Below are 23903 nucleotides of genomic sequence, written 5' to 3' on the forward strand. Positions count from 1 at the left end.
TATGCACATGTTAACTGCTGATATTATTTTATCTTGTTATTATTAGAGCTCAACACACTGAAAGGTTGCTGAATACAGGTAAATAACGATACCACTTTAACATCCCATTCATTGTGCTTAGAAAGAAAAAGTACAAGAAGACAGTTTTGTTCACAATGAGGCAATGAGACAGGTAAAGTATTTACTATGTTGGCTTTTTTAGTTTGTATGTTAGTATGTCGGCCCATTAAGGTCACACAAATAAGATACACTCTAATGCTCATGATGTTTGGGGTCTATGGTAGCATTTTGACTACACTACACTATAGGAACTTATAGATGTGGTACTAAATCGAAGTTCCAGTTACTCGTAGGGCAATGGGATATAGACTTGTATTTTGTTATGCTTACATTTTTTACATTTGTAATATTTCTAGTAGCAGGATGCAGCAGCACTTGCAATTATTTTATTTTCTGTTCCAATGGTGGCCAACATAACCTACCAGGAATGTACCTGACTGGCTGCACTTTGCCAAATGACGTCCTGTTGCTTTGCTGAAAATGTTGAGTCTGCTTCAGTTTTTTTTTTGCCAGGCTGTTGCCAGGCTCCATTAAATGAATGAGAGGGCTGCATTTTTTAGTCTGATCTGAATGTTATCACAGAAAAAGAAATGTAACAAGAAAACAAATCACTCAAGGAAAAAACATCCGGTCTAAAAAAAAAAAAAAAAAAAACAAAAAAAAAACAACATGTAATGAGACAGATAAGTGACAACAGCTACGCACGTGGAGTTCTTGTACTGCAAGAAACCAAATTCATCCCTTTGTCCATCTGGGCACAGCGACTGCATGATGGGAATGATGCCAGCCGAGGTGAGTGGGGCTGCGCTGTAGAAGGCTGGACATGAGGGAGGAAAAACAGGGGGTAGGAGGGACAAAAACAGAACAGACAAAACCACAGACAGAGGTAGAGGATGTGGCAAAAGTAGGCAGGAGTGTGGCAGGGGAACACAGAGGATAAAGATGCAGAGAAGAGGAGGAGGAGGATCAACAGGTGGGGGGTTCGTCATGAAACGAAAACCAGGGGATCAAATATGAAAAATGAAAAATGAAGAAGCAGAAGGAGAGAGTCTGTGTTAGAGTTGGAAAGGAAGAAAGGTGTCAGACGAGCCACCTGAAAGGCAGCACAGCAGCTAATGGCCAGAGAGGTTTCCACATGTCAATGCCAACTACACAGGCCTTTCATCACACTGATGAACCAAAATGGCCTGTGATACCTTCCCTCATCTGTCCATGAAAGCTGGCTGGACCAGGAAAAAAAAAAAACTTCAGCTCTTTTTAATAGCTCAATGTTTCCATGGTTACTGTGCTGCTGAGGCTTGTCTGGGAGTGTGGGTCCTGTACATCCACCCACCAAAACACTTCCTATTGTCCTCCAGCTCTTTCTCTTACATCATCCATATTATCCACACATCCCTCTCTGAGAAATAGAAGAAAAGAAAGGTTAGGAATCCTGTGTGGTGATACATCTGTATCTGTAACAGGGGAATCAGTGACAATATTATGTAACACAGTTGTAATGATATGCAAGTATGTCGTCATGTTGTATATGAATATAGAATATGAACGTTGTGCATTGGTGGGAGCAGCTTTGGTTACTAGCTAATCATCAAAAACTGTCAAGGAGAATTATTAATATTCATAAAATTATTAATGAGAATTAATAATTACAGGGTACCACCCTGTTACCAAGGATCAATAACCAAACTGTGGATGCAGTCTCAAGTGTTATTCCTATGTCAGGGTTCCTCCAGTGAGAAGATTTCAAATATGAAATAGTTAGCGGGGCAGAAGTGGATCTGTTTGCCTGTGAAGCACTGCCCTCTGTTCCTCCAGTGGAAAGGACACTGCATGTTCTGGATAAGTTGTGCTGGCAGGGCCTCTCCCTGATCCTGCTGGCATTCGTGGTACGCCAAGATAATTGGATCTGCTGGTAGTGAGGCACAGGCAGCTTCCCCTCCACAGTGATGTCCTCTTTCAAGCAGGAGGGGAGGTGATTCATCCAGGACCAGAACTGTGGTGGCTACATGCCCACCTGTTGAGAGGCAACGGTCTGCCCCCAATTGTGGTGGCTACAATCCAGAGTACATGAGCTGTACGAGGCTCCAAGGCTCTTTTCCTTTTAAAATCTATTTAGCAGCTTTATTTGCCTGTCGTGTTGTTGGGTAACCCCCCCACTCCCCGATCCCTAACATTAGATTAGATCAATCTGATAAATAATGAAATTCATTTATCACTTTGAGAAACTGAGACCAACATCCTCTGTGCTAATGACAATCATTAATTAAAGCTTCGACAGCAAACAAAGTTTTAAAATCCATTTGTGATGCAGCCTGCGAGAGAACTGAAACACTCTCTCTTGAGTTTGAGTGCATTAACCACTTCTACTATGGTGCAAAGAACTATCTTCTGGTACAATTGAGAACCCTGTTGTTAAAAGAGAGAGTACACCTTAAAATTTAACAGCTTCCAAAAATTCACAGGAATATGCAGAACAGCAGGACTAAAGGTAGGAAAATAAAGCCAGTGTGCAGTTTAAAAGGGCACAGTTGTGCACTACATATTAATTGTATGCAGTATCACTGTTTATGCTTTAACAGATTTTGGTAGCTTGTTGTTAAATGTGCACCACATATTTTTAGGACTCCTGTTTACATCCTCTGTTTATATCCTCTCTTTTTCCACATAGTAAATTACTGAAGTTTAGCAATTAAGTAAAGTAAAAGAATGACTCATGGATTTGATCCTGTTTTACACCCCTGCTGGTAAATCCCAAGAGAACTGAAGACACCATTTAAATCAGAGACCCCATCGTTTTTTGTCAAATTCAAATCCAGATTTGCTTTATACGGGTGTAGGACTTAAACCCATCACCTTAAATGATACAGAGATGTTCTATTGACAGCAAAAGGGACTAGCAATCAGTTATCAAGTGATAATTCAATGGTTTACATGTCATACTGTGTTTGAATAATAAGTGGGTCTGTGTGATACTGAAAAATATGTAGACATGAAAGAGGACAATTTATTCAGTTCATTGACATCTGTCCTCTCTGACCAGCAAGCTGAGAATGAAGGTTGTCAAGTCGAGATGTTAAACACAGGTCAAAATCCATTGTTAAGTTTGTTGTTAAGTAGAGAGGCAGCTTCAAGTACACACCCTGCTGCATGGAGGAAGAATTACACAGAATAAACAGTCATTCATTAAATTAAACCAGTTTGCTTTCACACTCAGTAAACACACAAAGTGTCCCACTGACTGTGCCTACAAATAATCCAAACACACAAAACCCACACGCCAAGACACACAGGTAGGTCTGCACATTTAAAGTCACGTAAATAGAAATGTCTTGATAATTTGGCCCTTTTTTTGGGGGGGGACACTGCAGATACAGAATGCAGTGAGGGCCTTAAGATCTTTTGTAAACTGCTAAAAAAAAATAATGCCAGCAAAAGCACAGCAACATACAGCAATGTAACCATATAATGATTTGTTAGCTATACTGTGCAGTCCATTTCTTTAAAAAGGTGACAGTGTGAGTACATTTGAAATTATTCAACATGCAGTTTGTATTCACGTCAGTATTCATACAAGTGTGTTGCTCTCTGTCCAGCGGCCAGTATTTTTGGATGGCAGTGCTAATATTAGAGTGGCCCCGAGAGCTCAACGCAATAAACACAACACAAAACGAATTCATCATCATCAGTTTGACAGTTTGTACTGCAAATACTCACAACACAACCAAATATACAAATGCACTGCAAATACGACACAACAGAAGAGTTACCAGTGGACACTAAAAAGTGATGAATCTGGCTGGAACTCATTTGTTGTTCAATGCTGTCTGACTTTTGAAGTTAAAAACACTGAACAGTTCACACTGATGTATTGTAATACACGTATTATAACATACATGTGTTTCAATACCTCCATGCAAGTGCGTCCAGGCCGGGTTTACAGCGTGCATGTGTATTTGCTTGTGCTTTGTCTGTTCGCATGTGTTTTCTTAAGTTGCAGTGTGTTGAGCTCTCGGGGTCACCGTATAACACTGACAGAGTAAAACTCTTCAGCATCACTGTGAAATAGGATAGATGTCTAGGCTGATGATGGAGCCCAGTCACTGGCCCAGAGTACGCACACAGCAAACAAAATGTATCAAGACTATACGTCAGGACTGAGAGGAACACACTCACAGGGGGAGGTAGATAAATACTATTTTAAAGGTTCAAACACTGATACAGTTGAAACCCACACACTGTAGTCATTCAGCGGCTCATAAAAGTTTAAGAGTGTTGAAAATGTGATGTCAGTGGATGGCTGAGGTAAGTTGGAAAAAAATCAGAGGCAGGTGCAGAGTACCAAAACACACACATAAAAACATCAAATACTCTGACAGAGAGAGAGAGAGGTCTCTTCTGTTGATGTCAATACAAAATCAGAGAATCAAAGATGGCCAGAAGCTCCACATAAAGAAGACCACAGTTCCATCTAGCTGTATTAACTGAGAACTGAATCCACTGCTACTTAGCTGCACTAAGTAAAGAAGACAGGAGCCATGATTTTCAGACTGTCCTCCCAGGAAGGAGGTTTGGTGCCCAGTGCAGAAGTTTTACATCATCTGTATGAACTTTAAATATGGAGTACGGAAGTTTTACATTTAGACGAGAGTCTATTGCGTTCAAGTCCTTTGCCAACTAAGTTCACACAATACTAGTTATGCCTATCAGTGCCAGGTAAATCTCTCTGTATTCCACAGTGTGCTGGAGTTCTGTAGCGACTGCGGTACGTTTTATGTCAACCAGCGAGTTTGCCGGAGCCTAAGATGTGTTCTGTTGTGTATATTCATTGTGAACATATCTAAGCACCTGACAGACAGCTGCATTATTCCTCTGATGTTTATCATGTGTCCCACTTACTGCACAGTACAGAGCAGGAACAACATGCAGCTGTCTGTAGGGTGCTTGTGTTGAACCTCCAGATATGCTTTCAGTGTATATATAGACAATAGAACACGGTGTCAGAAGACTGGAGACACAGCAGGCTACAGCAACAGGAGTATGGTAAAGCCTGTGCTGGACAAACCTACAAAGCATTCAAGAAAAGTTTCTAATGCACCATATAGAAAAGAAACTCAGAGGAAGAATTACAGTCTAAAGAAGAAAGTGATTGACGGCAAGGACAAATATGAAACTGGTGGCTTTTCCTCGTTGGAAATTGCTGACAGAGGAGAGGGGACTGAGGACAGACATGGATATTAGCTTTCTGCTCTTGGACAGGTTGGCGTTTATTAAATATTTGGAGTAGGCTGTGCAACTTATTATCTTGGAACTGTGGAAATTTCTCTGTTTGACAGTGTTTGTGTAATTACTCGCACTGCCAGTCGGGGGGAGACAAAAGTTTGGTTTATTGGATCCAGGTAATTTTGCAGTGTCATTTGGGGCCAAGAATACATTTTGCCAATAAACAGTACAGCAGCAACAAAATGCGGGGATGACACACTCTATTTGATGTGCTATAAGGTTAATGTGCCATAATAATAAAAGTATATTGCAACAATAGTAACAGTAGTAACAGTAACAGTGGAGGTGATGCCAGGGAAGGCCGAATGGACAGAATAAGATTAACACACATAAAGGTGGAAAACTGGTGACTTGAGTCCAATCCAGTGTTGAAAAAAGTGTTGCAGTAATATCAGAGTCTATCCACCAGTTATTTTGGTAAAAGCACCAAAACCAAAAACAAGCACAGTCCATGTGGAGCAGCCATGATCGCACATGGACAATGTACAGTATCCACGTCTTACATCTGTGACTCAAGGAAGAGACCTTTCCTGTTGAGAGTAATTTGTGTTTTTTGTTATGCTACACTAATAGTTGTTAAGAGGACTTTCTGTTAGCTGTGGTATTCCATTTCCACAAACCTCAAAGAAAAAAAAAAAAAGTTATGAGCTGCTGAGTGACTGAAATGTGCAGGTTCTCAGAGATGGTGATTCCATGATGTGTAGTAGTGGTCAGGGTTAGGTGAACATATGGTGTATGCACACAAGCCCAGAACAGAATGAACATATTCTGGTTAAGTTCACCAGGGAGACCAAAATGTTTTCATTAATGTCTCATCAGCCAGGATCAGGTGTCAGGATAAAATGATGTGATAATGACACTTACACACTGGTCCATCCAACATGTTGAGAACATGCATCATGCACAGGAAATAAAGAAACACAGCCAGAGAGACAGAAACAAAGACCGAGTGACTTAAAAGAACAAAGGCAAAAACCCATCAAAATAAAAGGTGTGCTACAGTGGCTACAGGAAATAGTGAGTACACTGAGAACAAACTAAAACATGAAAAAACACAACTAAGGACAATGCAACACAGTGGGTGAGCTAAAGCCAAAAGGATGACAGCACATCACATATTTGTAACAGCAGCAAATATATTAGTTCTCCTGTTTAAAATACATGACTGTGCTGCACGGAACTACATAATATCTTTGAGACTGCAAACAGATTCAGGCTAAACTGAGTCAGCAGTGTTCACTTTCTATATTTAAAACAACACATAATGCAAGTTAAGGTGTAGAGAAAGCACTATACCAGTGCAGTCCTCCATCATCCAGCCCCTCAACCCACCCTTGCCTCACTGTAGCTATCACTGTTGGAGATACCGAGCGGACTGGTAGCAGTCTTCTCTTGTGGCAATGCAAACACTGGCCCAAATAAAGCTCTGACAATGTGGTGTTTACCCACCTTTAAATTTGCTTGGCCTGCTTATGTGGTATTTTGGTGTTACAGCACAGAACTCAAAGTGCACAAGTGGGAGCAGAGGAACAAAGGGAGGGGAGGTTCATTTAAATGAGACAAAATAAGTTGTTGGTATTTTGGTGGAAAATGTGTCTTAAACTTTGTGCTGAGAGCAGACATCTCAGAATCACGTCTGTTTCTGTTCCAATATCACTCAGCCAACATCAAACTAAAAGTTTCAACAAATATGTAGCAGTGATGGAAAAATGAGTAAAATGTTAATTATTTTTTTTATTAAACACTTTCCAACCTGTTGATGAAATTAATAAGAAAACTAGCATAATAATAATAATAATAATAATAATAATAATAATAATAATAATCATCAAATAGGTGGTTAATGTGATTAAAGCAGGAACATCAGTCTAAATACATCTATAAATAAACTTGTGGACCAAGTGGAATCTGTTTTAAAATGATGGTTTTCATCCTAACAGGAAAAGAACAGGCAAAAAATAAATAACTTGGCTGTGGACTTCACAGTTCTTCCATCTCCTCTTCATTTACTTTTCATTTTATCAAACTCTTAGACTCTTCTAATCTAACTCAAAATGTGAGGTATCCTGGGCACTGCAAAGGGCACACATTGGACCTTGCAGTTCTTATTCTGAGCTCTAAAATGCTATTTTTTTAAAATCCAGGATTATAGAAAATTATATTTTAGTATTATAGAAAATTGTCTCCACACAACTGATTTCTTTTATGTACAATAATCAAATTTTAGAAAAATCTTAGCCTGGTTTTCACTCACTGCTCTATGACTATTCTGGTCAGAGTCACCAAAGGCCTGTTGCTGGGAGCTGATGCAGACTGTACTTCATTTAGTTTTCCTTGACCTCAGCTCAGACTTTTACACGGTGGACCACAGAGTCTCAATCAGCTGTCAGGAAAACTATGTTGGCATCATTTTTATGGCTCTGGATCAGTTCAACTCATATCCGTCTAACAGGTCCGTCTCTGTTGTGCTAACAGATGCCTCCTCCTCTCGTGCTCCTTGTTTTGTATATTATTATAATTATTATTATTATCATTATTATTATCATTATTAAGCCACACTGTTAAATATCACCATTCTCTTGTTTATATGGGAGCTGTCAGATTATCGGGGCTCCTTAATCCTGTGTATCACTGTCTGTGTTTTTTTCTTTTTAGCAAAAGTGGTTTTCTGCATTGTGGTGCAATTGCTGCTCACACAACAACTATGATATAATATGAACATTTATGACATGCTATACAGTAGAAGTATGACTGTGATAGCCTCAGATTAATGCAGTCACATAAATGGATTCACCAGGGTTTTTTATTATTTATTTCTATCGTCACTGTACTAATGTACTGTAAAAAGGTTCACATCAAGCTGCTCGGTGCTTTCCAGACAATAATTTCATTTGATTTCCTGGAGAAGCTGTTGCTGTCATGCTCCACACTTAATGTGACGTAACTGGCTGAGATTGTATTTATTAATCTCCACAGCCTCTACCTGACACTGCTGCATACTGTACATGAAGCAGAACAGCAGATCAGTGTGGAGATATTTTCAACATATGCTTTATTTCCCAAGCTTTTGCCATCATTACACTCAAACCTGATCAAAATGCAATCACCTTCTCTACACATTCACAGGCCAGAGGAAGTTTGATTAAATTAAAGCGATTAAACATCTTGTGTCTTTTACATTTCTCTTAATGTATAAATAAAATTAAAAATCAAAAATTAAAAAGAAAGAATCCCATGAAAAGACCAAAACCAATCAAATTAGTCTATCTGCACTGTCTGTGATGGATATTTACAAAGCCTGTTGCAAATTACCATCAGTGACACACAACAGTTTGTGTCTTCGCAGTTTTTTAACTTAGTATTCATTAAGCACATGTGAATGAGCCGTGCTGCTAAATACGATGTGTATTTTCATGCATATTGCACATATGTGGAAATGAATGGATCACAGAGGAAAGCATTTTTTGTGACTGAACTTGGAATATTAGTTGAAGAGAATTCGTTTTGGGGCCTGCGAGCATTTATCCCATTAGGGGAGAAGGCTGTGTACATGCAACATGAAAAAGGAACCCTTTACAAACCTAACTGTTATTAATGGATAGGGTGGGAATGAGGATCACAACAATGAAAATAAGACCCAAGTTATTATAAACCACAATTATCCTGTAGCTACAGTTAGCTTTATTAACAGGACCTTTCCCACTGTTGTCTTCATCCATGTTCTACCATGTCTGCCTACCTTCCTTGACAGGAATTGCTGGCTTTTTCTGCCTCAGACCCAGGAGGATGAAGAAGAGGACCAGCGGGATGAAGATCTCAAAGGCCAACACCCACTGGATGGGAAAAAAGACAGAAAACTGACATTAATTGTGCTGCATTTTCAATAAAATCTCACCAAAAGTCAATTTTCAGCTCAATGATCCTGCTCAGAGGTTACTTCTGTCATGCTTCTCTACCATGTGTCACACCGCGGTCACTTGCCCTTCCTCATGTGTCTCGGTCTGATTGCCTGCTGAGTGTTTCCACCTGTCCCTTGTTGCCCTGTGTATATGAGTCTGCGTCTCCCTTTGTCTTGCGCCAGTGTGTTCGTCTTCGTCCATGTCTGCGTGCGTTCACTCCAGCCTTACCACAGTCTTGTCACAGTCCTGTATCCAGTCGCATTTGGTTTTTGTTCCGGTTCCTCCAAGAAGAGTGATTTTCAGTTGTAAGTTTCATACCTTAGTTTAGTTCCATTGCTAACATTTTCATAGCCTTTTGTTTCCTCCGTGTGGAGTGATTATTTGTTTGCTTACCTTTCATAGCTAAGTGCCTCCAATTTTCGGGAGAGTTTTTTTTGTTGGTTCAACTTCTTTTGTTATTTGTTTTGCCTCCGTAGCGAGAATGATTTTCAGTTTCTATAAACGTTTAATAGTCTTTTGTGTTTTCCTCCTTTTAGTGGAGCAATTATTATTTTGGTATCTTTTGTAGCCACGCTTCTCCCATATGGAAATATAATAGAGCTAATTTTCATAGCCTGCTTCTGTTACTCGATCTTGGAGGTTTCTTATCTGATTTTTGCAATAAAGACTTTTATTGAAGAACTCGAAATCCTGCATCTGTGTCCTGTGTCCTAGCCCGGGTGTGACACCATGAAACTCAACCTGTCAGTTCCCATCTCCCTGCTCACTGATCACGCTGTGGAATAGATTGTGTAGTGTTGTATTACATCATTGGGAGAGGGAGTGAAGGTGTGTGTGGAGTGTGATGTACACTCTGTTGAACATGCAGAACGTGCTCATCGCTGCTACTGCCAAAACCTTCTATAATAGCAGTCTTTTTAGAACAGGATGTATATTGTACTATTGCCCACTGTGCCCATTAAATGGACAGTGACGCATTTGTGAATGCAACTGTCATTTAAACAGGGTTTATGTCCTCAGCCTGTATCCTTATCTTGCTTTCTGTCTCTCACTATTCCCAGTGTAGAACAAATACGGTCAGTAGCTAAAACTTCAATTAGCAAGCCACTCGTGGGGACACATCAGACAAAACAAAGAAACTAGCAATTCATAAATCACATTCAGGCTGCTGGAGAGGAGGAGAGGAGAGGACAGGAGATATTTTCATATTTAAAGATTGTGAGTGCAAAAGTATTTTTGTGGTGAACAAAAATCTACAGTGTGGTGAGTCTGTCTGTGCACAAATGATCCAGCATCAGCATCTCTTCAGCATCAGCATTTTTTAGTCTTGTTGTCAAGTTTAAATAGTCAGCCTCACCTGAACCCACCACACCTGCACCCCTCTCTGTCATCCTGCTAACCACACCCAGGAAGTCATGTAACCCCACCCTTTTGGCCTACAAAGTGCTTTCTGCCTCCTAACCATTGTGAGCAGAAGGAAGAGAGAACCACTGAAAGTTAAATAATTAACTTTATAACCTGGTCTGTGACTTTATTTTGTTAACATTTCATTGATATGATTGGCTTTTTTGAATGTCTCTTCTCTCTGTTACATCACATTAGAATCCTATGTTAAACACCCTGAAGACAAGGGAATTGCCAAGATAGTGGATGCATAAATGAAGTAAGCTGAAGTAACGTCAGGCTGATTTACTTCCCAGCATGCACTGCACATCAGTGTAACATCAGGAAGACGTTGGACTGTAACAACTCTAACGTCAGACAGATGTGAAACTTGTTGGAAATGAAAATCTGGTTGATATCAAAACCCAACGTTGGTGAATTGATACTGTGATACTGAGCAGACACTCACAACTACGATGTCAGTATTTTACATGTCAAGATGGTGTCAGCATGAGATGTTTGGCAAAACATTAAAGCCAACAAAATATCAATGTCTACATTAAACTAATGTTGACCTGACATGAATTCTGGTCATCCAATGTCACAACCCATGTTCGACCAAATGTCAGTGTCTAAAACCACTGGTGGCTGCAGGGTTTATTAATTCAACTATTGTTTATTGCTGACATTTTCATTTGATATGTAATTGTATCTACTTTTGTCGTTATATATATTTTAATATCTCTTTTCATCCATGGAAAAAAATCATCCATCCATCCATCTTAAAGTGTAAAGAATAAATTTTTGGAACGGTGGATTCTGAGGTGCACAGTTTTACATCCAGTTTTGACATTTATGGTGTGTGTTTGAATATAACAATCATTTTTCAGAATAATCATCAGGTAATTTTAAGTATCTCAAATACAGCTTTTATCCCACTGAGTGTTAACTACTGTAAATTGCTCAGGTTTTCTACTTTTGTTAACATAAATTCCTAATAAGAAGAATATAGATGAAATACTGTATTTGTAAATGGCACAGCTCACACATGGATGAGGGACATGCTGTGTGTTGAGTCTGTTATCTGTCGATGACTATAACCCCCATCCCTGAATATTTTAGTTTCATTTCTCTACCGATTCGTTAACCTAAATGAACTAAAACCATCACTGAGCTCAGCGAATGATTGATGACCCAAGGAGTGGACACCAACTACATTTTTCCCAAATGACACACATCTTGCAGCAAAAACAGTCAAAACTGACACCTTCCACTATAGTCTCTATGTGTTTTTAACCATTTTAGCCACTGCAATTGGAGACAGTGGCATTTTCTGTCAAAAATAAATCAGAAATTAATTTAAAATGAAGATAAATTCAACATTCAAGTATCCTGCAGACTCTATGTAGACAGACAGAGCTGCAGCAGCTGCGACGCAACAGATCACGCCACACATCCAGTGTGTTTCTGGTAAGTCTGCTGCTCCACCTTCACCGCCCATGAGTGGTTCCAGCTTCACTTCCATTCACAACCCTGATTACATAAGGAAACATTTGCTGTCAATCAGATAGCAAGAAGTTATGACTCTGGGCACCTAATCTGACACAGTGACCATCTCGAAAAAGACAAAGATAGTGCGCAGTCTGAAGGAAGGTGTCCTTTCTTTACGAACCCTAGTTTTCTTCCATATAAACAATGTCTAATACCAAATCTTGCTCTATAGTGTAAGCATTTTGCTCATGTTGTAAAAACCTCCAATTATCAATTAACAACAACAGATGAAAATGAGGACATGCCACAAAGATTTGCTCATGCATGTTTCCTCAGAGCACAGTGATACAAAACTGTGCTGTGATACAGGTCTGAACCAGACAGCTGTTTCATTTCAGTCACTCTGGATTCATGTTTATGATGTTAATTATATGGGAGGTTGACCAGTTAATCAGTTTGGCTGATTAAAAACACTGCTTTTTTTCCACAGGCAACCAGTACTCCAAACACACACACATATACAAAATGAACAATCTGATGTGCAATATATTATAAATGAAATATCACTTGAATCACCTACAACTTTTTTTTCCTATCTGTGCAATATGCATTTATAGTCTTTATCGTCATTTTTATAATTATCTACTTCTTTATTGTTTTCACTGGTTTGGAATGTGCATGTGTATGTGTCTGTTTCTTTTGTTCATGGCACCAGGTGGAGTAGCACTCAAAATCTTGTTGTATTTTTTCGTAATACAATGACAATAAAGGCTTTCTAAGTTTCTAAGTTTAATTGATGCTGATAGGATGTCTTATAAACTCTGAATTGATGGAACTTTGACCTTCGATGGTGCCACTACCTCAAGCAGTCACACAGGGACATACACTGCCTGGCCAAAAAAAAAGTTGCCACCAAAAAAAAAGGTCACACACTCCAATATTTCGTTGGACCGCCTTTATCTTTGATTACGGCACGCATTCGCTGTGGCATTGTTTCGATAAGCTTCTGCAATGTCACAAGATTTATTTCCATCCAGTGTTGCATTAATTTCTCACCAAGATCTTGTATTGATGATGGTAGAGTCTGACCGCTGCGCAAAGCCTTCTCCAGCACATCCCAAAGATTCTCAATGGGGTTAAGGTCTGGACTCTGTGGTGGCCAATCCATGTGTGAAAATGATGTCTCATGCTCCCTGAACCACTCTTTCACAATTTGAGCCCGATGAATCCTGGCATTGTCATCTTGGAATATGCCCGTGCCATCACGGAAGAAAAAATCCATTGATGGAATAACCTGGTCATTCAGTATATTCAGGTAGTCAGCTGACCTCATTCTTTGATCACATACTGTTGCTGAACCTAGACCTGACCAACTACAGCAACCCCAGATCACAGCACTGCCCCCACAGGCTTGTACAGTAGGCACTAGGTATGATGGGTGCATCACTTCATCTGCCTCTCTTCTTACCCTGATGCACCCATCACTCTGGAACAGGGTAAATCTGGACTCATCAGACCACATGACCTTCTTCCATTGCTGCAGAGTCCAATCTTTATGCTCCCTAGCAAATTGAAGCCTTTTTTTCCGGTTAGCCACACTGATTAGTGGTTTTCTTAAGGCTACACAGCTGTTCAGTCCCAATCCCTTGAGTTCCCTTCGCATTGTGCATGTGGAAATGCTCTTACTTTCACTATTAAACATAGCCCTGAGTTCTGCTGTTGTTTTTCTTCGATTTGATTTCACCAAACGTTTAAGTGATCACCGATCACGATCAATCAGGATTTTTTTCTGGCCACATTTCCTCCTCGAAGACGATGGGTCCCCACTATCCTTCCAGTTTTTAATAATGCATTGGACAGTTCTTAACCCAATTTTAGTAGTTTCTGCAATCTCCTTAGATGTTTTCTCTGCTTGATGCATGCCAATGATTTGACCCTTCTCAAACAGACTAACATCTTTTCCACGACCACGGGATGTGTCTTTCGACATGGTTGTTTAAGAAATGAGAAGCAACTCATTGCACCCGTTGGGGTTAAATAACTTGTTGCCAGCTGAAAGATAATTGCCCATGCAGTAATTATCCAATAGGAGGCTCGAACCTATTTGCTTAGTTAAACCCAGGTGGCGACTTGTTTTTTGGCCAGGCAGTGTACATCACCGCAGAGACATTACTAAAGAATTAGACTTAAGGTGACTGCTGCTCTGCTGAAATCATGCTGTAACTGTTTTGCTAGCTAGGATTGGACCCAAAAATGTCAAACTTGGATTTGTCACTCCATAATACTCTTTTCCTCTGATCTCCATTCCAATCTTTGTGAGCTTTACCATATCTTAGCCTTTTCACCCTTTTCCCCTTCCGAAAAAGTGGTTTCTTGGCTGCGACCCTTCACACCATTCTTGATCAAGCTTCTTCAGACTGTAGAGGGGTCAACTTGCTGCCAGATGCTGAGCCAGGTCATTGCTGGACTTCCTCCAGTCTCTCAAAGAAGAAACTCTCATCAGATTTTGAAAGTTTTCTTGGCCTTACAGTCCTTTTTTTGTCCCTGACCTCTCCTGATTCTACAAATTGCTTGAATGCCACATCTTGAGTGTCCAGTTTGTTTGCTGATTTCCCTTTAAGAGTGGCCTTGCTGATGCTAAATTATGATTTTATGTCTGTCCTATTCTGTGATCTTGTGATTGAAAGTCTTATACAGTCTTATACATATTAGCAAGCTTCCACTGAGTTAAACTCATACAACATGTGTATCTAATGGAGTTAGCAATGACATTAATTAGGGTTCCATTCTATTTAGGTTTAAGAGAGCCAGGTTCCTGTTATTGCTCAAGTGTAAGGAGAGGTCACACTAAATACTTGCCACTTTAGCCTTTTTCATGATTTTTTTTTTCTTCAGTTTTTTTAAGACTGCATACACACTTACTGTATTTTCTGGTTGTATTCTAATGAAGAGATTGAGAAATAATTATATATGGTCATTACAGCATTGCTAAAACAACAAATCTAATGGTGGCCTAAGACTTTTGCACAGTGCTGTATAAACAATGAGGCTTAGCTAGAGAGAAAGCTGTAACTGTAAACCCACATTAGCCAGCGTTTTTCAGAAGTCTGAAAAAAAGATGACTGCTTCCAGTAGGTTAACAACAATGAGGTTACAGGCCCAAAACTCAGTTTTCCCTCTCTCCATGTCAAGACTGAAAACTGTTTTTTAACATCCTCACTGTGGAAGGAGTTTTGCAAAAGGTCAGTCATCTGTTACCTAAAACACAGTGTGTTGTGTACTGTCTATCAACTATCACACACACACACACACACACACACACACACACTCAGTCACAAGTGCACTACTATTCTAACATGCAAACATGGCACACTGTGGTACCAACACACACATATTCGTTATTATTCATCATCCACAGATAGTTGTCTGTGCTGCAAACCAGTGACGTCATTCAAAACATTTGAGATCACAATGAACCCAATGTTTAAGACTTACAGAGTCAGAGTGTGTGGGAGGTGGGACAAGAGACACACACAGAGACAAAAAGGTTAAATAGAAGCTACTGATTTGCAGAAATCCCATCTCAGAGAAGTTATAGCCATGTATAAATGTTTTGTGGAGAGTTCACCTCCTGCAGATATTGGTGCCCTGGTCTACTGAAGATGGCAGATGTGTCTGCATGTTCTTTTGTTCCGTAGAGGAAATAGAGCAATGGAACTCAGTTCCCCAGAATCCTTCACCTTTTCACACCTGGGTGTGAAACCCACCCAAACAGCCTTATCCAACAGCTACCATTGGTCACTGAGTGTCCTGTGACCTAGGATGTCCCCAGGTTAACAAAACCATTGGCTCCCCTGATCTCTTGTACCATTTTAAAACCAATATCAGTGGGTATAAGTGGGTTTTTTTTTAAACATGGGTGAACCAACCAAAAAAGGTGATTGACTCCAGTTACACACCCAATTGCAAGGAGCAATGTCATCACATGCAAAAACTGAAAACAAATTGGTTAGTTCTCTTAAAACACATGCATGTGCCCCACTGCTCACCTCATACAACAATGTTGACATACAGCTGTACACGCACGAGTAATAAATATAAGTAATAAATAACTATTCTGTGACAACAGAAAATGTTGTCAACAGTTTGAACTGATCAGTTTGGGCAAAATAACAAAACCTAAAAATAACAGGATCATGTATATCTAATCCAGTGTATGTCAGATTATCAGGTTCGGGCCTAAATCAGCATGAAATAGTTGTACCTCTCTACACACCTATACACTGCAGGGACCAACCCCCAAAATAGATCATCTTGCCTATAGATGTGCAGTGAGGATTTGTGAATAGATCCTGTTGAAGGATAATCTTTAGTTGTGTTCACTGGACAGCAGGCCAAGCATTTTGTCATTTTAGGGGTAAGGCCATTTGGCCTGAGATGTCACAAATATTTTTAGGGCACAAAGGCCTCACGACGGTGAGCTGGTCTTATCACCCAACATCAGTGCTGGGCCTCACATTTATGCATCTTCAAAAGAAATAGAAGAAGGAACACTACATTAAACTGCCAAGTCTCAGCTTTGAGTAGGTTTACATCAACACAGAACAAACTCTGTGCGAGATGTAGCCCGTCTAAACACATAGTGCCCAGAATACAAGAGTTTAAATGTAATTGAACACTTGGAGTAAATGTTTCTCAGGTGTGCATTGTTTCAGCTTTAGTTCATGCATAGAGGAGCTTGTATGCATCAGAGATGACTGAGAGTGGAGAGTTGCCATTTGGATTGAGAATGAGTTATCTGTTAATATGAGGAGCGAAGTGACCGTGCAAGTGAAGAAGATAATGATGAAGCTCAAAAAAAACAACTGTATCAGAGAGATATCAAAGGTAGTTGGTTTGTCAAAATCAATAGTTGGATACATTCATCCACTTTATGACTGTAGAGTAAGTCAGGATTGTTCTCTCTGATGACAGCATACTGTACTCGTTTCCCTGCCAACCATCAAGAGAGGACTTCATGATCATAACCGCAGAGGATTCACCACATGTTGCAAATCCTTGGTAGACCTCAAAAACAGAAAGGCCAGGCTACAAAAACATACACAAAGAAACCAGTGAAGTTCAATCAACTGATGACACAAAAATCAACCTCTGTTAAAAATAGGGAAAGAGGAAAGTGTGGAGAAAGGAACAGCTCATGACCCAAAGTCACCTGTCAGACATGGAGGTGTCTTATCAGCTCTAATTAAGTTCAGCTTCCAACAACTGCAAGTAACTAAATAATAAATAACTAGTACTAAAAAAGGCTCTTATCTTTCATTGACTGAAAAGGCAGAAATACTTTTTCAGTGTTGGTCTGATTAATGTTGACAACCTGCAGTTACAACATTAATATAAGACGAGCAACAGAAAATACAAAATGTTGATTAAATGTGCCTGACTGTCCCCTCCCCAACTGCTCCTGTTTGGCCTGGTTGTGTTCCTCCTCTTTCACACTGTAAATACTAACTCTGGGTTTAATAAGAGATAATGAGTGTACCTAACTCACTTAGTGTAGTATCCATTATTGTATTTCAGATAGAATGTGCTGAAGCTCTGTGTAACTGCCCGAATACTCTGGGTCTTGATGTTTGATTTGTTATGGTAAAGAACACGTGTGTTTCTTTGCAGGATACAGTGAGAGACGACGCCTTAGCATCTGTCACAGTTGGCGTGCTGACTGTTCTGAGAGAAGATGGTCCTGAGCAGGGTCCAAGCTCAATACACGTGTGTATGGTAGTGTGTGTTAATGTTCGTGCTCTGAGAAGTTTTAATAGGTCACGAAAACACTTAATATCTGTGAAGGAGTGATGTTACACCTAAGGGGTGATGTTTTTATGTGGTTGGTTTGGTTGAATGATTTTTTGTCATTTGAAAATTAATGCAATGCAGCTGAATCAACCCAATGAGTGTTCTCATGTTCTCTTGCTCTTAATTAAGTTTGCTTTACTTAGTTTTTCTTGAATCAATGAGTTTGCATAATTTTAAAGTAAAGCCAATGTATTGTATTTTACATGCAGGAAGTGTCAGCAGAGTGGAGGTCATCAGTGGCAGGTTGTCCACCTGGACTGCTGGTCTGGAGAGCTGGTCTGATTTATCCTTGGTTACAGCATTTAACTCTTTTGTTTTTGTTCATTCATTCATGCACTTTCTTACACCACTGATTCTGTTGTTTAGTTACTTGTTTCTTTTTTGTTAACATTTTGGTTTAATAAATAGTTTCTTCTTGACTGACAACCTTTTGTGTGTTCTCACTCCTGGTCTTTGTCTGAACATTGAGCCACTTCATGACACTAAACTAACAACAGCACACCTTACAGCTTATGTTCCACTGGTCACCAAACGCTGAAGGTTTTGATTCAGAGCCATGACGTAGATCATTTTCAAATCTTGATGTGACATTCCTAAAAGTTGAATTGAAAGACAGCTGATCATTTCCCTCAGGAGGAGTCATTACTCACCACACTGGTCCTGTTGAACTATAAAACCACACAGCTCTCTCATGTATTGTTAGTGACAGTGATGAAGCAGCAGCAGTTTGTATCAACAGAAAATTAAAGGAATAATCCTTACAATTTTCATAAACTCTAACCCTATTTTTGTTGATATTTATGGTATGATGCATTAATAGTGCTCAGCTTAGAAAAAAGCTGCTTTATTGTTATATTGCTTATAAGCAGCCAGAGGAAATGCAATGAAATTGTCACCGGGAATAATACTGACAGTGATCATCCATCCAAAATGCTTCAGACAATGAGCATTCTGGTTATTTTTTGTCACTATATCAGTCAAATATCTATCAGGGAGATAGCTGTAGAGCAGTGAGGAGCAGCCACTTCTCAACAGACAAACCAACGTCAGTGTGTCCTACTTCCACTGTGAGCAGCATGAAACTGCTGTTGAAATTACCGACTCACTTCTTCATTAAAACGATGTGTGTCTGTTTGGTTGTGCGGTTACAGCTGCTCTCCTGTTTTATTGCTGTATTTATTTGCTGTAGCATTAAACTACACACATCACGCCAACCAGGGCTGAATCCTTGAGGATTACAACTTTAAAACAGGAGCAAATAAGAAAACAGTTCTGATCGGGAAAAAAATGCTTCTTACTGTAACTGGAAGATTAAAAACAAAGATCTGACTCTGTATTTGCTTTTTCCAAATAAAGACCTGTTTCTCTTTGCACATGAGGCAAATAAAGGCCTAGGGATGTGATTCAATAGCATTATATGAAATTCAAATCCACCTCTCAAATCTGAATCCTGTCAAATCCCTTAGTGAACTGTATTAGATTTAGCTTTTAACACTTAGAAGGCAGACATACTTTTTTCGTGGTTAGTGGCAGCCTGATTAATCTTGCCCTCCTGTACCTACAGCTTGATAATGACATGAGCAGCGAGGAAGTTCATTAAATGTGTCTGCCACGTTCAGTGAACAGCTCCAGCCTGCTTCATCAGCTACATACGCAAAATACTCAAGATCCTTCTTCACAATTATGAAACTGATGAAACTGAAATGATAAGCAACAGTTTAACTGGGAGATTCTTCAATGCATGTGATTGGCTAGATACTGGTTGGTTGCTTTTGAACTACAAGAACACACAGAGATTGAACACTCAGCAGACAGGTAAAGGCCACAGGGAGATGGGCAGGGAGTTGTATTCAAGCTAGTTGTTGCAAAAAGTTGCCACATTTCTCATTTTAAAAAAAAGGCCTGAAAATGACCTGAATTTAGTATCTGACTGATCACACTGCTATAACTAATCCAGCTGTAGACTGAGGTAAAACTACCTTATGAACACTCAGACACAGATATACATAGATAAATAAATGTATCTATTTGTGCTTCTGTCATTTTTTGTCCTTCATAAAAATACACATTGGAAACAATCTTTTAGCAGCCTGATCCATGCAGAGAGTCTTCTGCAGATGTGTCCAAGTATTCAGCCTTCAGAGGTTCTGGATTCGACCTAACTTGCCCTCTTTCCTCACTTAGCACAAGTCTTTCATAGAGTAAAGAAGGAAAAGACATGCTCGGTGTCCCTCTCACCTCTCTCTGCTCCGCCCCACTTGTTTTCAAATATTAAGCCAAACCAAAAGTCAGTGGAGCCGCAAGTTTTTTTCTGTGTGAAGTTTGCATGTTCTCCCTTGTGTCTGTGTGGGTTCCCTCCTGGAACTCCGGCTTCCTCCCACAATCCAAAGACATGCATATTACGTTAACTGGAGATTCTAAATTGTCCGTAGGTGTAAATGTGAGTGTGACTGGTTGTTTGTCTCTATATGTCAGCCTGTGATAGGCTAGCTCCAGGGTATACCCCGCCCTCGCCCATCGTCAGCTGGGATTGGCTCCAACCCCCCTGCAACCCTATGAGGATACGCAGTGTAGCTAAAGGATGGATGGAAGGCTTAGGGCTTGAATAAATTACCTAGCTTGTGTTGCATGAAAAAAAGTCATATTTTCTTTCTAAATGTATGTAAGTGTTAATGAACATTCATAAAGACTTAATGAATGTAACAGTCTACAACACGATCCAGTACAACACTACAGCTAAGGCCTAAAAATGCACAGAATAAAATCAACAATTCTCTGACACACTGAGGTGGTGACTTCATTTTTTGTTGGTGTTGTTGTCAGTGTGTTGCATTCATCTGGGTGTTGGGGTGGTTCAAAATAAATATGCAAATCAGAGCATATTTTGTGTCTGGAATTATTGCTTAAATTATTAACATCAGACAAGTTACCCTCGCTGCAGAGCTGTAGTCTTATTCATACAACCTGTCATTTTGTGGCTAATTTCCAGTACTGGTTCTTTCGGACTAAAACCAATAGGAATAGGAATCTTAATCAAGTGTGATTCAATTCCTCAATCTCAATCTTAATAAAATGTGGACAAAAATGGTAACATCAAAAAGAAAACAACAAAAAAATTACGAGTCATAAAAAAAACATCAATTAAAAATGTCAAGAAAAGTAAAAAGAATTTTAAAAAGGTATGAAGGACTAGTTACAAGCTGGAGTGTTGGCTCTAGAGTGAAAGCTTCTAGTTACATGCACGAGATTCTTGTTTAAACACAAGCCATTACACAACCTGTGTTGATAGGTGGACTGATTAAAATAGTAGCGTATCTGTATCTGTTCTCTCACACACAAGGCCAACACTTTCTGTGCAGACATGGTGTTCTTTGACTAAAACTAGACTAAAAATAAAAAGATGAGGTTGACTAAATATGACTAAAACTAACATAGGTTTTTGTTCTTCCATAGTTGGACTGGCCATCCGGCAACTGGCCAGAAACTTCAACAGGCAAACAGAAGCAGATCCGAACAAGGCATTGTACAAAAATATCAGTATGACTAATGAATCAAAGATAGGGAATTAGAAATAAGAGCTTGTCTCCCATACAAGCCAGCCTCAAATAAAGGCCTGTTATCTTCTGCAGTTTAAGTAAATAAAGGCCCTGGTCACTATTTGTGGAAATAAGGCTGCTGAAAACTGTTGCAGAGCTCTAAGTGGCGCCTGATGATGTAATAGAAACTGTTTGCAGTAAATCATTTTGCACTTGCTCTCATGTTTTTCTTGCTAGAGTTATGATGTTGTGATTGCAATTTAACTGTGTTGGCCAACACACTTGTGGCTCAAGAATAAGAGTTGTCCACTAACCAGAGGGTCGGTGGTTCGATCCCTGGCTCCTGCAGTCTACATGTCGAACAAGATTTGTGTTGAAGTGTCCTTGGGCAAGATATTGAATTCCAAATTGCCCCTAATGGTTGTTCCATCAGTGTATGAGTGTGTGTATGGGTGTGATGAATGTGGCAACCATTGTAAAGCACTTTGAGTGGTTGATAAAACTAGAAAAGTGCTATAGAAGTGCAGTCCATTTCCTTCTTGAAATGCCTTGAATCAAGAGTATAATCCCTTTTACAACTGGTCGTTTTGACAGTTACAATAACTTCTGGTGTTGAATTGTCCCTGATTAGTAAAAAGTGCAAATTTTTTGTCACCAAAACACGAAAATAAAACAACTAGCAGTAAGTTTAATTGACTGCTCTTGATTGATCTTTATCTATTTTTAAAGAACATATGTGCATGTTTTTATTATATTAAATACTGTTAAATAGTAAATGGTATTATCTCTGTGAATTTTCAGAGAATACTTCGAAGACTATAGATATTTTGTTTTCTACAAACATTTTGGAATAGAAACAGGGTATAGATGAGAATCAATAAGGAGAAGTGGTATTGTAATCTGATTCAATAAAATTCAAAAGACACCCGCTCCTGGTCAACGCACAGTATCGTTTCACAACATCCACAACAACCTGATGTAATCCATGCTGCAGTAAAATGTGCATCCAAACTGAGAGCCCTTTATTCCGCTCCCTCCTCTCCCCTTTGTGGGAGGAACTCGCTCCTCCTAAATGGATGTGTCATCTTCAGTCTGGCTGCCACACACTACAGCCTCTCCCTCTAATCATACTTATATTCTAAAGGGGCACTTCGCCCAAAAACAGGGCTCAAAGTATAACAACTGTTCCACAATTTCATTTAAAGCTGATGAACATGAACTTGTCCTCGAGTGATTGAACTAAAGGACATTCAGTCTGTTGGATGTATTAACAGAAGCCCAATAAAATCAGTAATCAAAACATCAGTACAGGAATATATTATATTCCTTCCTCTTGTTGTGGTCAAATATTTTTATAAAAACAGATTCCCCAGCCAATCTGACTTACTACAGTCACTACTTCATGACTCCTCATGGCAGCGCTTATCAAAAAATGACAGCAATTCCTGTGAACCGTCTCTGTCTGTGTCCTGAGTTTTACATTCTGTCCAAAAGAAAGACGTGTGTGCTAGAATGACGGAGCACTGTGAACAGTTAAAAGATGAACTGGCCTCTTGTGAGGAGCCTACTGACCTGACTTCTGTTGTTTCCCTCACCATCAGGCTAGACAATCATTTACAGGAATGACACAGAGGAAGAACTGGCAGGACACCATTACTGACAGTTTCCCATTTATCTCCTGATGCACTCTCTTGAGACTGTGTCTTTCCATCCCTGAGCTCTGCAACCAGAGGTTGGTGGTCTTTCATGTATTTTGGTCATTGTGCATCTGTTTTAGGTCATTTTGTGTCTTTGTGTGGTTGTTTCACATCTCTTTCGGTGGTTTTGCATCTCTTTCGGGGCAATACGCATCTTTAAAGGCATTTTTTGTCATTGTGTGGTCATTTTGTGTCTTTTTGTGTTCATTTTGCATCTATTTGTAGTTGCTTTGGTTCTCTCTCTGGTCATTTTAGGTATCTTTGGGATTGTTTCGCATCTCTTTGTAGGCCCATTCAGTAATCCATCCATGGTCAGGTTCCCGCCCATACAATCATCGACACATCCTGGAGGGTTTCTGTCCACTCCCAGACTCTGGTGCAGTTAATTTGTGGTGTGAAAACAAAGCAGACCAACCACAGGACTGTGTGTGAGTAGTATGTGATTTTGCATAAATTAAAAAGGCATGAAATTCATCTGTTGATGGTGAACTGTTAAGAGAGCAACCTCCCTATCTGTATAAGCAATGTATAGTCTTATTTTTTTTTTTTTTAAATACAGGATCATTTAGTAGACACCATAACATGAATGCATGTAAGCACAAGTACAGGCTTTTTCTCTGATCAGTCAGTCAGTGAAGAAGAGCTGAAGTTGAGGTGTGTTGAGCTTTTGTCCTAATCTATATATTTTACCTATTCACCATCAAAAA

At 39.6% G+C, this 23903-nt stretch overlaps 1 protein-coding gene across 3 annotated transcripts in view; it reads right to left on the reverse strand.

Moving 5' to 3' along the window:
* abca2 (ATP-binding cassette, sub-family A (ABC1), member 2) overlaps positions 1-23903 on the reverse strand; it is a 96342-nt gene that overhangs the window by 60142 nt on the left and 12297 nt on the right. The window contains exons 2-3 of one of the 3 annotated variants that reach the window (XM_071481854.1): positions 9080-9173; positions 766-877 (exon numbers count right to left, since the gene is read on the reverse strand). In XM_071481854.1, coding sequence (XP_071337955.1) covers positions 766-877; positions 9080-9173 — 206 coding nt within the window. Of the gene's footprint in view, positions 1-765; positions 6169-9079; positions 9174-23903 lie in introns of those variants that run through there. The other 2 variants (XM_071481853.1, XM_071481852.1) reach the window with 2 other exon arrangements.

The sequence above is a fragment of the Trachinotus anak genome, unplaced genomic scaffold (genome assembly GCF_046630095.1).
Source record: "Trachinotus anak isolate AG129_WGS33_773 ecotype Australia unplaced genomic scaffold, CSIRO_AGI_Tana_v1 ptg000008l, whole genome shotgun sequence".
Lineage (NCBI taxonomy): Eukaryota > Metazoa > Chordata > Actinopteri > Carangiformes > Carangidae > Trachinotus > Trachinotus anak.